Source organism: Rhinolophus ferrumequinum, chromosome X (assembly GCF_004115265.2).
Source record: "Rhinolophus ferrumequinum isolate MPI-CBG mRhiFer1 chromosome X, mRhiFer1_v1.p, whole genome shotgun sequence".
NCBI lineage: Eukaryota > Metazoa > Chordata > Mammalia > Chiroptera > Rhinolophidae > Rhinolophus > Rhinolophus ferrumequinum.
Window position 1 is genome coordinate 33,045,905 of NC_046284.1, and position 17,658 is coordinate 33,063,562.

Consider the following 17,658-nt stretch of genomic DNA (forward strand, 5'->3'; position numbering starts at 1 on the left):
TACGCATTCGGGATGAATACGCAGACATTTTAAAGTGTTTAACCCATGCCACATAAATATTAAAGTAATAATGGTCATGGGTTTCTATTTCAAAGTAATAACCCAATTATGGATTTAGTCTCATTTTAAAATACGCAATTTATTAAAAACATAAAATGGCAATGTTTTCTATAAATTATTCCCACCCAAACATGTTAAAAGGTGTGATAAGATACACTTTCTAAACCATTGATAGCCATCCCCCTCTTTCAATTACAAAAGATAAAACATACAACATACTGTAGGTTTATTTTTATTCAAAAAGTTACTGTCTCAAGACATAAATACAAATCAGAAAACAGTACAATTAGGACAATAGAATGTGGAGGACAACAGGTTAGAGTAATATATAAAACATTTTTAGCTGGTTGAAAACAAAGCTGTAAGAACTGCTTTCACAAAAAAGTACTCCTTTCAAGAGTGAGAAAAAAAATCAACTTAGGTTTAAAATCATATATACAGTCCTCTCAGCAGTTCTAGTAAATGCAGTGGTGTGAAAAACAACATAGGTAATACCTTTGCACATAACAGTTATTTGTTGATGGAAAATTTGTTAGACAAGTCTGGTTTCATTTGTTATTAACCATGATTTAATAAAATAATTGTACTTCATCACGATCTTTTAGTTAACCTATGGTTTTTGGCTACCACAGCCTAATGCTTGTTGATTTCTAAGAACTTGGAAGCCTTTTGGTATTCACCCATCTGAAGATATTCTTGTATTGCAAGCATATTAAGGCATGGAATGATTAAAATAATGTACCTCAAGAACTGAGAGACGACTGACAAAAGATAGATACACATGTAATATAAGTTAATATTTTGTTTTAAACGATGTCTAGCTGCCTAAGCCTCGCAAAATGAGTTGATGTCAAAATGGCAAGTAGCCACTTTCTGTTTTAAACTAATTTATTTGTGAAAGGACATAAAATGAAGTTTAAAGCTTAGCTTTCAAAGAATATTATGGGTTATGAATTCTATTATCCCATCTAATTTACATACAGAGAAAATGTACTGTAACCTGTTAGAAGTATCTTTAACCTGAAGACTGCTTGCAAAGACATAGATAAAACAATATAAAATACAAATTTAAAAATCATTTTAAAGCATGAACACTCATGCTTTTCTATTTTTAAACATTGTTAAACTTTCAATATATTTCTGAAACCTCATAATTTTAAGTTGGAATTTAAAAGTAAGAAAAAACTAAACAAACTGCGCAATTATAAAATCAGCACCAATTTATATATATATAATTTTATTTAAAATTTAGATCCCTATTCCCACACTCTAATAAGCTGTATAATTTTTGTTTAGAATTTTTCTGCAAACATACTACAATAAGCTTCTTTTATTTGGAGACAAAATACAGTGGCACTACTGGAAGGAATATCACAACATTACATTTTTATCTTAAAGGACAAGCAAACTTTCAGGATTGATAATGGGATAAGCATGTTTGAGACTGGTTACCTTCTGGCAGTTCACTGCATCTGGATATTTCTGAAAAGTATAGAGAAGCTCTTGGATTTTAAAAATATCTTAAAATACACTTTAGATGAAAAAATTGTAAAAGTTCTGCTTATAAGTTTACTTCTCTCCACAATTACAATATTTAAAAGAAAGCTTTGTTGATTGATGTTGTAAGCACTGAAATTTAGAATGCTAAAAACAACTCTGTCCAATAATTTCAGGGTACGGGAATAAATCCCTCCTTAACTTTGTTTCTTGGATGTAAACAGAAATCCAGCAGAGGTCATCATTACTTAGTACACCCAGTAAATAAATGTGAGAGATTCATATCTGTACCAAATGCCTCTTCAGATTGTTATATTTTCTTTAGAAAAAGCATGAAATAATTGATTCAAAAGCCAACTAACAGCGCATAAATAAAATATTTACTTTCTAAGAAAAACTGTAGCTTATCATCAAATTGTTTACTTGTCCTTTACTTTTTTCAGGCAAACAAAACTGCCCCTCAATGCACTTGATCTTGGTAAGCATAAGCATGTCATATTCTCCTTAGAGAAAAATCTGTACAGAATTTCACTGTATCTACCACACTTTATTTTAAAATTTCCTCTTCCATTTAGAAAATGACTTCACCAGAGATTTAATTGTGTACTGGTATTAAAACATTGACACCCCAAGAACCTAATGAGAGAGAGGAAAAAAAAAAATCTTGTTAAAATTGTCATTCATTTCTTTGCAAAATGTATCTGTAAATTATTACAATACTTGATTAACATTAATTTTAATATGCTAATAAAACAACTTTAAAGAATTCCCCTTTAGATATGCAATTCTAAAATTAAAATGACCATCAATATATAATGGAATAACATCAGACCTAATCAAGATGCTACTTACCTGATAAATGTAATTAAAAGGAGGGACCATGTCTCAACTGTATGTTTACACACACCTCTAATGCCTAGATAATGCCCTGAACATTGACACTCAACACCTGTTGAATGACCAAACGAATGTGCTTCTTTACATATACTTCTGGCACACATTTATTAGAAAGAGCTTAAGAATGTCTTGCAAACTTAGTCATTGCGCTATGAAGTGGGTATAGTTCTTTAAAAAAGCATTTGAATCCAAATTGGGAATAAAGAAGTTAAATTGTCACGTTCTTTGCAGATGGCATGATCCTTTATATAGAAAACCCTAAAGACTCCACCAAAAAACTATTAGAGCAATAAACTAACAAAGTTGCTGGATATAAAACCAATGTACAAAAATCCACTGCATGCCTATACACTAACAATGAAGTTTGTGAAAAACAAAACAGTTCCTTTTGCAGTTGCAACAATAAAATACCTAGAAATGAACAAGAAAAGATGTGAGAGACCTACACAATGAAAGCTATAAGACATTATTAAAAGAAATTGAAAACAACACAAAGAAATGGAAAGATATTCCATGTTCATGGATTGGAAGAATCAACATAGTTAAAAATGGCCATACTACCCAAAGCAATACACAGTTTTAACGCAATCCCCATCAAAATCCCAATGGCATTTTTTAAAGAAATAGAACAATCATCAAATTTGCATGGAATCACAAAAGACCCCAGAACAGCCAAAGCAATCCTGAGGGAAAAAACAAGGCCGGAGGTATCACACTCCCAGGCTTCAAATTATACTACAAAGAAACAATTGAAACAGCATGGTACTAGCAGAAAAAGACAAACAGGCAAACGGAATAGAATTGAGAACCCAGAAATAAACCCACATATATATGGGCAGGTAATTTTCAACAAAGGAGCCAAAAATATATAACGAAGAAAAGAAAGCGTCTTCAATAAATAATGCTGGGAAAATGGGAAAGCCAGTGCAAAAGAATGCAACTATGTGTACTGCTATCTGTCACCATGTACCAAAATTAACTCAAAATGGATCAAAGACTTAAGCATAAGACCTGACACAATAAATTGCATAGAAGGAAACATAGGTACTAAACTTATGGACCTTGGGTTCAGAGAGGATTTTATGAATTTGACCTCCAAGTCCAGGGAAGTAAAAGCACAAATAAATGAATGGGACTATACCAAACTAAAAAGCTTCTGCACAGCAAAAGAAACCATGGACAAAGAAGCAACCAACCGAATGGGAGAAGGTATCTAAAAACACCACCTCGAATAAGGAGCTAATATCCAAAATATATAAAGAACTCACACAATGCAAGAACAAAAAAACGAACAATCCAATTTGAAAATGGGCAGAAGACCTGAATAGACATTTCTCCAAAGAAGACGTACAAATGGTCAAGAGATATGAAAAATGCTCAACTTCAGCAGCTATTAGGGAAATGCCAATCAAAACCACAATGAGACACCACCTCACACCTGTTAGAATGGCTATTATCAACAAGGCAAGTAATAACAAGTGTTGGAGAGGTTGTGGAGAAAAAGGAATCCTCCTACACTGCTGGTGGGAAAGTAGACTGGTAAACCTGCTATAGAAAACAGTATGGCGGCTCCTAAAAAAATTAAGATTTTTGTACTCCTATGTTCATTGCAGCATTATTCACAGTGGCCAAGACATGGAAACAACTGAAGTGTCCTTTGATAGATGATTGGATAAAGAAGGTGTGGTACATACATACAATGGAATACTACTCAGCCATAAGAAAAGATGAAATATTGCCATGTGTGACAACATGGACAGATCCTGAGATTATCATGCAAAGTCAGAAAAAGTTGAGAACCGCATGACTTCACTCATATGTGGGATATAAAACTGAAAGGAATAAACGAACAAGACAAACAAAAACTCATAGATACAGACAACAGTTTAGTGGTTGCCAGAGGGTAAAGAGGAAGGAGGGATGATAGAAGAGGGAAAAGGGGGTCAAATATATGGTGGTGGAAGGAGCACTGACTTTGGATGGTGAACACACAATGTAATACATACATGATGTATTATAGAAATGTATATTTGAAGCCTACATAACTTTACTAACCAATGTCACCCCAATAAATTTAATAAAAATTTTAAAAAAGGAAACTGGAAAAAAAAAAAGCATTTGAACATGCAGACCCAAAACATCCAAGAATACAACTATGTAGAAAACAGGAAGTTTTCTATATAAAATCTGGCCTAAGTGAAAGAATAGAACTATAAATTTTAAGAAATCAAATAAGTAATGTGAAATCTGAGTAAACAAACTTATATTGATGCTTTTCTATACAATCCAGTTGAGAAAAGAATTTAGGCAAGATCTAATAATTACTTGGCACCAACTGAAAAAAGTTACAGCAGATAATGGAGCAACTCTCCCTTGTTCATTAAATAAGTGGTACCTTTGAGCTATATATACTAAAAGTTAGGCTATTCAATTATAACTGAAGCACTTACTATGATAAGTGATATTTTCAAATACTATTATGAACTCCTAACTGATATTAGAAACCAGAGGTAATGAGTTAAGATTGGGATTACAGAGAGCTCTTACTTGTAAATTAAATATCACTTTAGCAAAAGTAAAAAAAAAAAAAAAAACACTCATGTATTATTTCGATCTAAAGGAACTGTGTATTTTCAGACCAGGAAACTAGTATTTATCTGATTGCAGCCTCCCTGTAGTGAATTGTTAAGTGTTTGGAATCTCCAATGATGAGAACAAATACAATTAATGCATCCCATTTCTTACCTGACATCCACCAAAACCACCACCACTACCTACCCCTTGTCCTCCCCCACCTTCCAACAAGGTTCAGGGTTCTCCTTCTTTGCTTAATAAGAGTTTGGGTTGTTAGACACTATTTCTACCAAAGAGGCCTAGATGTGTAAAGGTCCCTTCTGGCCATAATACTCTGTGACTCTGGATAAGGAAGGGAAAGCCTGATGATAAATGAAAGGATAAAATCTTAATTAGCAATTCTTAGAGTGCAGCATGAAGATGAACTCAAGTTCTTTCCAAACAGTGTGCCTAACTAGAAACAACCTCAATAGATTTTGTTTTGTTTTGTTTTTGTACAGACTGGGGTATAAGGAGATTCTTCTACTAGAACATTAAATTGGCTCTGTCATACTGAACCATTCTTTTACCAGTTTTATACTAGATACTTCTAAATAAGAGAATCTCAACACAGGAGAATGACATTAGTGACACATTCCTTTTTTGTGTTGACAAACTACAACTGTTTCTGGTGTTAACACTAATAAACACTTCGCACATATTTTAAAAGTACAAACAGTAAGCTCTGGTGTGTTGTGGCAATACTGGCCCACCAGTAGCTGAAAGCAACCATTGGTACAGTGGGATAAACCAATACTATTTCCAGGTATAAAATTAACTAAATCATAAATCTAGAATCTTATGTATATGCAACCCAAAACCGATCTGCTTGCAGCTTTATATTCCCATTTCTGAATTACATGGATATCATGTTACAAAATATACACTTAGGATTTACTTACTAATAACCTAAAGTATCTATACTAGGATGCTTTGGGTTATTTCACTTAAAATTAGAGAATCTTAGGGTGTAAAAGGATTTAAGTTCCAATTTTACTATTGTTTTAATCACAGGCTTGAGTAAAAACACATAGGCTATTGTGTAAGGGCAACACAGATGTTTGTATTAAAATTTTCCATTATCCCATTTCTTCAGTTATTGAGACAATGAGGTAAAGTTTAATGCATATTTAAAAACAAACTGGTATTAACTTAAATATACCAGGGGTGCCAAAAAACGTATACAAGTGCACTTTGGTCAGCATTGCTCAAGCAGTTCGCTATAATCAGAAGTGTCTGGACACTGATGGTAACCACTTTGAGCACCTCTTGTAATTGCAGAAGTCAAACGCGACCTGTATTCATCTTTTGGTATCGGTATATATTCAGTATTACAATTTTAATACAGTTTTCCTTTCTTAAAATGTGTATACCCTCTGTATATGTGTGATCAAAGTCTCCTAAAGATATGTGAACCTTTAAAGACTGAGCACTGTTATGTGATTGCTGCCATCATGTGGTAATACTATAAAACTACAGGTATAAATGCATGTGCACATTTCCCTAATTTTAGAAGCAGCTGAAACTACTATCACCTTAGTTATAACATATTCAAGAAACACAAGAATGCCAAAAACTTTCTAGAAATAATTATGAGGTCCCTATCTTTGGCATCACTCAGATTGTAGTTTCCTCTAAATGTCAAATGAAGAAAACTGTTTTGCAAACCTGGTAAGTGATTAAGAAAACAAATGCCTCAAGTTTTCCAGAGTTTAGAATGAACACATCAAAAAATAAGGAGCTCTCTAACTGCCCATATCAATTTTGACTATAAGTTAATCATTTCAATTTCGGTATTACTTTTCTTCATGTTTCTTCCAAACGAGGTCTGATTTTAAGTTCTGGGAAGTACAACAGAAGAGACAGCATGCAATTTTTAACTCAAAAGGAACTCAGACCAAATTACTACTCTGACACAAAGTTTCATAACTCTGAGAAAGTCACTGACCACCTCTTCAGTCCAAGTTTGCTTGCATGTAAAACTGGGATCCCACCACCTTTTTTAGCAGGTTTCTGAGAGGATCAAACTAAATCATGCCTATCTACTACCTAGCATAGTCCCAGACACATAAGCTCTCAAATACTAGCTTTCTGACCCTTTTCAGTTCAAAGTGATAATCAAGGTGTATTAGAATACAAACTCCTTGAGGGCAGGGAGAGTATCTTATTCATTTTAGCACCAACTTCTAGCTCAATAAATTGATGAATTAATGCATTTCACCACATCTACTTGAAAAGATCCTTTTACTCCTCATCTCAATCACTACCTTTATGTTTTATTTAAGAAATTGGGGAGATACATACTGCTGGATTATTAGGGAACCATATACTTTAATATGAACTTAAACTATAGGCTTATGGGTATAAGCCTAGGTCACCTGTGCTACTCAAAGTATGGTCTGCAGACCTGAAGCATCCGTATCACTTGCTAGAGATGCAGAATCTCAGGTCACACTCCAGACCTACTGAAGCAGAATCTACGGTTTAATAAGACCTCTAGGTGATTTATATGCACATATGAGATTGAGAAAAACCTTTAAAAAGGATCCCAACGTGGTTTGTCTAAAGATGACCCCAAAAGAGATAAAGGAGGGTGTGACAGCAAGATCAGTTTAAAGGCAGCAGCAATAGTCCAAGTGAAAACTATGGAGGACTTGAATGAACCAAAGCATTGTTGGGGATAATATGGCAGCGGGGACTGATATAAAAAGTATTTTAGAATTGACAGTACTTAACAATAACCAATTATCTCAATTCCCTTCCCTTTATTATCAAATCCTTTGTTCAGTTCTATTTTTCACCATGCCTTCATATGATGATTATTACTCTCATTCATCTTACCATCTATAAATGCCAAGGAAATCTTTCTGAAACACAATTCTGATTATGCCGCTCCCTCATTCAAAATCACTCAAGCCCACAGGAAAAGTCCAAATTCCTTAACTCAAGTCCCAATTGGCTAGGGATTCAAAGGCACTTTTAATCTGTCAGCACAACTGCTTCATCCTTTTCATCCTCTTCCCCTGAAATCCCTCCTGCCTGCCTCTTTCTCCTGTCCAGTTGTTTTTAATCCATTCTTGATGTGCTGCCTGAGCTCTTCAACCTTAAATGTAGGGGTTGCCTATAACTTTGATTTTGCAGTCCTGGGGTACATTTAAATTAAACCTACTGATTCATCCATAATTGAAGCTGGATCAAAGAAATCAGGCTTCAGTTCTGTTCTCTCTCGTCTGTTCTTTGATGGTGGCTAAGGGGGGGGGGAAAAAGAAAGGAAGTTGACAATTGCAGTGTCTGTAAGCCAGATAGTAACTGACAATACTGAAATTAATTATCATTAAGTGTTCACAAGCCCATGTAGTTGCAAGTGTACATTACAATACTTTAAATACTGTATATTCAAAGCACAGAATGTTAAAATACACAAAAGCAATTCATTCGTGGAAATTCTAAAAGACAAAAACTGCCTCTCTCATATCATTTTCCTTTAAAGGCACCAAATTATACTACTCTGAAAAAAGCCACTTAATTATTTCTTCCTTTTAAGGAGAATGCACCATGGTACACTGAAAAGTAGAATCAGAGACCTGGCTTGTAAGTCTCAGCTTTACTGCTTACTAGTTTTGTTCCCCTGGATAGGCTAAGTGTCTAAGCTTCGGTCTCCTCAATCCTTTCAATCTCTCTCACAAAGTTGAATGAGACGTGGTAAAATGAAGTATGTAGAAGCATTTTGTATAAGACAAAGCCCTAATTATATATATGATGTAATAATTATAAAAATATACTTTTACATATATTTAACTTCCAAGAGGAAGTAATTTTGTTATCTGATATGAAAACTCATCTAAAAAACAGGGTATCAAGTTAATAATGCATTGTTTTGATAATGGTAAATAAATGGAAAATTACAAGGTGATGTGATACTTAGTAGAATATTAAGTAAGCAAATGTATTCTTTTAATCTATATATTCCTAAATCAATCTGAAAATTAATCGTCTAATTCCCTCACCAACCCCACCCTCTCCTGAATACCTTCACATACACCTAAACACTCTTTTTATAGTGTGCTTATAAAACAACTATTTTATAATTTGGCAAGTACCTGTCGCGCCTAATAAACATCCAACTTCATTTCTGAAGGATCTAAACTGAAAATCATACAGCAATCACTAGGCTCCTCACCAAGTCTATGTCCATGGTGTCAAAGTCCATGCCCTCGTTGAGGTCCTCGATCCTCCCCTCCGAGGACATCATAACGTCTTCTACAATTGGTTCTTCGTCATCCTCCATCAGGCTTGTGCCACGCCGACTAGAGAAATACAACACAAGGTCAAGGGCTGAACCAGGGCTCTGACTGTTAACATACTGGCAGCAACTATGTGGCTCGCTATAGTCAGGTGTAATGGCAAATGATGGAGTTAAAGGTCAGGGAAAATGATTAGGCATTGATCGTATCATCAATGATGTCAAAAGCCCAACGTTCACTTGTCTGAAAATGCTCAGGAGTTATGTTCAGTCTACATTCCTTCAATACATTTGGCTTGATAGTTCTGCTATCCCATGTAAAAGGTCAATGAGAAGTTCCCACATGGGAACAGACAAGATACCTCAAATCCTTTTTGATAGTAGGCAGGATATAAATTAATAAACAAATAGAAAACAAAGACCAGAGAAATGATATTTTCAGAATACACATATTTTCATTAATATATGTTAATTTTACCCACCATTCACTCATTCACTCAGTACTTAATGTACACCAGGCACTCACGCATTCACACAATGCCTACTATGTATGTGCCAGGCTTCTACTGTGTCCTATGGATGCCAAAAAAAAAAAGAAATATTGAATGTCAACTATAATTGATAAAAAAAAAAAGATGAATAAGACATGGTTCCTGCCCTCAAGGAGCTCACAGTCTACTGTAGGAAACAAATAATTATGACAAAATGTGATGAATATTGCAAGAGAAATATGCATCAAACGTTATAAGATATACTGAAAGAAAATAATTCTGCTTCAGGAAGAAATGAGCAACACTTATGCTGAAACTTAGATTCTATGTTCTAGGAAACTCACAATTAAGACATACATAGAAAAATAAAAATTAAGAACAAAAACTATATACATTATCACATAATTATAAGGAATAAACTCAAATTTCAAGTGCCCAAATTAGCCCAGATCGGCATACTTCAATGTAATAGTGAAACTGAGGGTGACTTCTCGTTCCCCAGTTTCGCCAAAGTTTCTTTATTTTCTCACCTATTGAAAGATTCCCCTCCCCGAAATCAATTATTTACTGAATGGTAGCTTACAATCTATACAATACTATGTTGAGTCTTAAAAGATAATGATGTCTAATCCATGCTACCTGGACAAATATGTTGACAATGGTCCCTATTTCCTAAACTTTCTGGATAGTACATAATTTAACTATATTTGGTGAAGGCAACTGTGAAGCGAACATGTGTGCTTTATGGGTCATGGTATAGAAAACCAAAAATCCATTCTGTATTTCATTTGGAGTATAAGGAAGATATACGTGAAACAAATCGAGAGAATTTGGAAGTATTTTCAGATACAGGGCAAATATCATTACAGAAAAAGCATAAAACAAAAATATTTTAAAGTCTCAGGCAATAGACCACTTATGGTACAACAACCAAAAGAATCTTCTAGTAATAATTATTTAACTGGGATAATCTCTTCTAGTCACGGGGTGGGGGAGTTTATCTCTAAGGAGAATCAAAACAAACTAAAAGCCAAAAAATGATAAATGGTACCGAGTAATGAAATGCTGTGGAAGATCTTAGTGACTGGTGAAAAGTTTTCAGGGGAAAGATATGGACCAAATGATTGCATAGCAGAATTCCAGAATATTTGGACTGGTGACTCGGTGGAAGCTAAGAAATTAGTTCTTGAATCCAGCACGAAGTAAGAACATTTATTAAGATGAATGTGGCCATATAAACAGGAACAGGGGACAGAACCAAGTGATAGTACAGATAACGGCCACATAAGACAAGTTAAGATCAAAATCTATACATGTGATAGAGTATATTTTTGTAGAGGTTCTTAAGACTATCATACACAACTAAAGTAAACTTAAATAGGCTAACTCTCAAGGTAAATGTTTATGTAAGAAAAATAGGTGAAATTCTCATCATTTAAACACCAACAAAACAAAACATTTTTAAAAGAACGTAACCATTACTATCTCCCAGTATTGAAACATACCACATTATAAATACAAAGCTTTCAAACCCCAAACCGTAAATAATCAGAATCGTCATCTTTCCCCTTGTGCCAATCATCTAAAGACTGCTTGCCTGACATTTCTTTTAGAGCCAAAGCTAATAAAGATTTATAAAGCTCTTATGGATTCAAGTAAAAATAAAGTGTTTCAAAGTTAAATTACACTTTTAGCATTGGACATTTATTCGTAAGATCAACATTTATTTAACACTTTTTATGTGCCAAGTACTGACAGGCAATGAACGTGATCCCTGCCCTTAAGGAGCTCACAGTCTAGAGAAAGGGGAAATTCATAAACAAATAATTATAAAACAATGTATAAGTGCTATAAAAAATATAAGTATACATAGCATTATGGGAGCATAGGTGACCGCAGCTTCATGTAAGGTGACATCTGAGCTTGTTCCTTTACGATGATTTTACCAGTTGCCAGGGAATGGGATATGATACTAAAATGTAGGCAGGGGCCATATTTTGAAAGATCTTGCATGCCATGAGCTAAGGAGTTTGGACTTTATCCTGCAGGCAATGGGGAGCCACGGAAAGGTTTTAAGTAAAAGAGTTACATGATCAGGTTTTTAGTCTAGAATAGTACTTCTGGATGGTAGTGTGAATGATAGAGTGGTGGTGGGGGGAGTAAGGGAAGGTGTTTGGTGAGAGGATAAATGTGAGATTTGAGGGAAGATTTTGGGTTAGCTAATACAATAGTTCGAATGAGAGATGAGGGCCTGAACTAAGGTGGGGAGTGAATTAAGATGTAACAAAACTGGAATTTTAGCTATAATTTTGTGTACCAAAATAAACAAGGATTCATACTTAAACTTTTCCAACAGATCAAGCAAGCTAAGATTGGTCCTTTAGCTAACTGGTTAATATTTAAAAAGTTTTTTACTTCTGTTGGAAAGACCAATTTTTAGTTCCTTGATTATTTCAGCGTAGTTACTCCAGATAGAGTTTGCTGAAATTATTAAATAAGGCACACATTAGAGTATGTTAAAATGAATTAGTGGACTTCCTAGACTCAGACAATAAGGCACTCTTCACTTACATGGCATGCTGAAGATTAGTTCGCAGTTTAACATAGCTCATTGCTGCTCTCTCCTGTTGTTGCCTTGCTTCCTCTTGTTGTCTTTGAGCTAACATCCATGTTACCTGCGTGCTTCAAGGAGAATTTTATTCTTCTTTTAACTTAACTTTTTTTCTATGTAATTAATAAAGTTACAGTACAGAAAATGATCAAATGTACTTACTTATAGTCAAGAGGAGTTTGATGATGTTCAGTCTGCATTGGATACACACTCATGAAGCTATCCTCAGGTCGTAATCTTTTGGGCTCTCTCATAATCGTTGAGGTGAGTTGTGGTGTCTGCATCATAACTGGGGTGTGCAGCGTTTGCTCTCTGCTTAACCACATACTGTCACTACTACTGCTCTCTTCAGCTGAAAAAGAAAATCAACAGCAATGAGGTGGGTCACTAATTTTGACTAATCAGATGCCTAATACAACCTGTTGAGGTCAGCAAACATCTGGTTGCTTTCCTTTCCACATGCTAAGTGCTTGGAACAGAGGGATAGAAAGGTATGTAAGGAGCAGGTCCAGGCCTTGCTGCCATAGTCTAGTTGTAGAGAAAGAAAACACGCCATCACAGTACAGTGTGGTAAGTGCAAGAAGAGAAGGAAGCACAGGTGGAAGGGGACCAATGAGAGGGATCAGAGCTAGCTCCCTGGAAGTGACCTCTAACTAGAGTAGACATTGGGTGGACTAGGTGGGGGAAGAACATAAGCAAAAGCACTGAGGCATGAAACAACTGAAGCATACTGAGTTGCTGATAATCAGCAGTTTTTGACCTACAAAAACCAGTCATTTCATATGATTCAAACTAAGAGTTTTGGTACTCCTGGGGTAAGTGGCAAAAGATAGAATGAATAAAGAGGCAGGAATCAATTTATGAAAAGTCTTAGCTGTACTAAGACAACAGGAACTACTGTTGAAAGTTTTAAGGAAGGGAAGCAACGTGGTGGGTTACATGTTTTAGTCAAAGTATGATGTGGCAGTGTGGAAGGTGGACTTAAGAATATGAAGACTAGTGAGCAAACTGGCCAATTAGGAGGCTAACTGTGTAGCCCAGGTGAATTAGAGGTGGGAACAGGAATAGACACAATGGGAGAATGGTTCCCAGTCTATAGGGTGCTCACCGCTGAGAAGCCCTAGGAACAACTTCAAGGGGAGCACAAATCCATATGCATGTTAAGCACTGGACTAAAAAGACCAGGTTTCATACCTACAAAAACCTCCTTGTTTTCAAGTGCCTGTAAATACTGCTATGATTAATAAAAGACAAATTCACATGCAGGTATTACTGAATTCATAGCTATTTTATAAAATCACTGGTTTGGGAGGGGAAATTAATAGCATTTGATTGATTGAACATGAGTTTGAAGGAAAACTATTTTATTCGAAGATCACATATGTGCATACATGTAAGTTTTTAAGGGAAGAGTGCAAAGAAAAATGTGCTATTAGCTAATACCCTAGTAAGAGATGGATTAGACATAAATTCCATAATCTGCAATATAATTACATCAGTCCTTAAGTTCTACTGTGTTTAGGCTCCAATTTTGTCTTTAAAATTGCACTGATCTAGCCATCCTAATCAGTATTTGTCCTTCCAATTTATTAATGCCTCAATTTCCATGGCTCTCTCCAAAAACCTAAACAAAGAGTGAGCATCAACTCTGTAAAAACTGTAGCATCTGGTTTGATAATCTACCTTTAAAATATTATAAAAATACTAATTCATATGTACTCCATAAAATCTAAGGAAAAGGAGGTTTGATGGTCCAGCACAAATCTGTAACTATTAACTATTTGTCCAGGTGAGAAAAACTTTTAAAGATTTATAGTGATGTGCAGAAATCATCTTTTGATTTTCTACTAAAAAAGGAACATTTATTTTCACTTCCTATAAACCATCAGCTCTATTTTAACTGGTCAGGGATACTGTAAAAGAGATTTTCCCATTGACTGGGATATTAAGACTACTGTGGTTCCCCGAAAATAAGACCTAGTCGGACAATCAGCTCTAATGAGTCTTTTGAAGCAAAAATTAATATAAATCTGGGTCTTATTTTACTATAAGACTGGGATAATATAATATACCGGGTCTTATTTTCCTATAAGACCAGGTCTTATATTATATGAGACCGGGTCTTATATTAATTTTTGCTCCAAAAGATGCATTAGAGCTGATTGTCCGGCTAGGTCTTATTTTTGGAGAAACACGGTATATCTGTAAGTGAAGATGCTTCCATACAATTCCAGTCATGAGCCTTTGAGTTTTCCTAGCTGAAGCACCAGGCGTTATGTCCCTGCTATGTCCTAAATTTTGGAATAGTTTGTTACTCAGCAGTTATAACTGGAACAAATTTTGACAACTATGCCAATTTGTTTAAAGGTTCCTAAGGAAAGGAAGGAAGTTTCCAGGCCCATTTTGAACCAACCCTGAAGTGCTAGAAGTCCAAGAGATTCAAGTGTCATAACGCATTACTACCTCTAGGATTACAGACAGCAATTTGTATTTCTATCAAGTTCTTCGTGATTAATGACCTCTTCATAGAAATTCAAAAGTTGCAACCTCTCTGAATCTGTTGCTCCACTTAAACTAGATGATCTGACCTTCTTGGTAATAATTAGCTCTATAACAAAGTCCCTATCTCTATGCATACAGCACAGCGCCGTAATTAAAAAAAAACAGGCACTCTAGAGTGAGACTGCCTGGCTCTACTACTTAATATCTGTGTGACCCTATGTAAGTTACTTAACCTCACTGCACGAGTTTTCTCATCTGAAAAATGAGGATGTACCCAGAGCTGTGAGAACTGAGTTTATGTAAAAAAAAAAAAAAATGCTTAGAACAGTATATTTACATATAACTGGACACACTGTGCAAGATACTATTTAACAGGATGTATCTCAAAAAAATAAGGTGAACCTTAATGAAACTTCAGTTGGTAAATGTTAAGGGATAAATGTAAAGAGAATAAACTATATTCTCACTGAGTGAGAGCTGCATGCCTTCAACCACTTTCCGTTTTCCTGTAGATGGTTTGGATTTTTTACTCCGCACAGTTGACCCCCGACTGCTGATTCCACTAATTACTGACATGGTGTCATCATCACCACCAGCTAGCAAAGAATTTCGGTAAGACATCAGTGGAAGCCACACATCTTCTCTTCGGAGTGACATCTGAAACGTCATGAACTTTTCCAAGTAAACATACCTTAAAAAGAAGTAGAAACCATTAGCTTTGATAACACAAACTGCCATAGCTTTTTTCTTTATTCCTCCTAAATTTAAGGCTCACGTATCATATGGAACATTCAATGACTTAATTAGAATTAAATTTAAAAAAAATAGCAAAGTACATTAGAATGAAACAAAGTAATGTTGGATAGTCCACATTTCTTCATAGAGTAACAATTAAAGGATGTTAGTGTTTTCTTTCTCAAGATGTCTCTGCCTTAACTTTTCAGGTGCTGTGCTAGAAGAACAAACTCAAGTCATATTTCTGGAAGGAGGACTTGATTTAAAAATCACACAACTTGGGTCCTAGTCCCAGTTTTATCAACCCCTAGCTACATCAGTATACTGAAGAGCAATTTTGTCTCTGTGAAGATTTTCATAGTAAATGAAATAATTCAGGGCATTTCAGCTTAGTGTTTGCTGAGCATCTACTATGCCCCAGGCACTGGGGATATAAAGATGAATCAGACAGGGTCCCTACCTGCCAAAAAGTTTCAGCCTGACAGAAATCAGACATCTACCTTGGGATCCAAGTATCACAAGGATTCTATAGACTATATGTAATATAGCAATCAAAATTCAACTAACATTTGTGTGACTGCTATGTGCTAGGCATTTTTCTCTTGGGTACTTTTAACTTTATTCTTACATTGTATGAGGGAGACAGTCTCCCCATCTGACAGATGAGGAAAGAAAAGGACAAGTTAAGTAACATATCCATGGTCATAAAAATGAGAAAGCAGTATAACCATGATTCAAACCCCAGGCTTCTGACCCTAAGAATTCAATGCTGTATATTGTCTAAACTATGCTTCAAATACATGAACACATTTTTTGTCAACTAACTGTAAAGTGCAATTCAAATACTTGCTGTCATAACAATAACTAATTCCAACCAATTCAAAATCATCAGTTTTGAACACCATTAAAGGGAGAGGATAGGAGATAGTTACAAACACATACAACTTGGTGTTAATTGTTCTTCTTAATTGCAATGTATTTCAGCTATACACAGTAGTATAGTACTCCTGAATGTGTGGTCTATGAACAATCAGTCTGAGAACTGTTACTAGTCTGCGACAAGATATGGAGCTTGAGCCAAAATATACTCACCAGTAGAGAGATTTATAACTATGTGTCCATCATAGAGCTTAGCAGAACATTTCAGGTAAGTAGCCTCCCTGATGATGTTTCCCTTTGCCCTTTTCCCTCCCACAGAAGTTACCACTAACATGAATTTTCTATTTATCATCCCCATGCATATTTTGGGGATACATATTTATCTACAAACAGCATAGCATGGTTTGGTACTTTGCACAGTCAATATTATGTTTTTTAAATCTAACCATTTTGGAAGACTGACATCAGCTAACACTAGTGATAATCATTTCCCAATATATAAGTGTATCAAATCAACATGTTGTACACCTTAAGCTTACACATTAAATGTCAACTATATCTCGGGCCAGCCTGGTGGCTCAGGTGGTTGGAGCGCCGTGCTCCTAGTGCCGAGATCACTGGTTCGATTTCCACATTGGCCAGTGAGCTGTGCCCTCTACAGCTAATATTGTGAACAACGGCTCTCCCTGGAGCTGGGCTGCCATGAGCAGCTGAAGGTTGGTGAGAGCTGCTGTGAGCCGCGACCTACTGCCTCAGCCGTGGGGAGCGCCAAGGCTCATAATTCTAGCATGGGCCAGAGAGCTGTGTCCTACACAACGAGACTGAGAAAACAACGGCTTGAACCGGAGTGAGGCGGAAGAAGGGGGGGGAAAATGTCAACTATATCTCAATAAAGTTGGAAAAAAATTCTTAGAAAAGATGAATGAGGTCTGAAGATCTAATGTTTAACATGGTGATTATAGTTGATAATGTTGTATAATTATATAATACTGTACAATTGAAATTTGCTAAAAGAGTAAAACTTTTAAATGGTATCATTTAAAAAGGTAAATATATGAGGTGATGTATATATTAACTTGATTATGGGAATCCTTTCATAATGCATACATATATAAAACCAACATGTTATA

General features: G+C 35.4%; 1 protein-coding gene across 7 annotated transcripts in view; it reads right to left on the reverse strand.

Annotated features, from left to right (window-relative positions):
* Positions 1-276: 276 nt before the first annotated feature.
* Positions 277-17,658, reverse strand: part of STAG2 (stromal antigen 2) — a 123,242-nt gene continuing 105,860 nt past the window's right edge. For 5 of the 7 annotated variants that reach the window (XM_033106347.1, XM_033106371.1, XM_033106357.1 and 2 more), the window contains exons 29-34: positions 15,382-15,605; positions 12,575-12,764; positions 12,373-12,483; positions 9,248-9,374; positions 8,237-8,314; positions 277-2,193 (exon numbers count right to left, since the gene is read on the reverse strand). In XM_033106347.1, the coding sequence (XP_032962238.1) occupies positions 2,170-2,193; positions 8,237-8,314; positions 9,248-9,374; positions 12,373-12,483; positions 12,575-12,764; positions 15,382-15,605 (754 nt within the window). In that variant the 3' untranslated portion in view covers positions 277-2,169. The remainder of the gene's footprint in view (positions 2,194-8,236; positions 8,315-9,247; positions 9,375-12,372; positions 12,484-12,574; positions 12,765-15,381; positions 15,606-17,658) is intronic. The other 2 variants (XM_033106381.1, XM_033106386.1) reach the window with 2 other exon arrangements.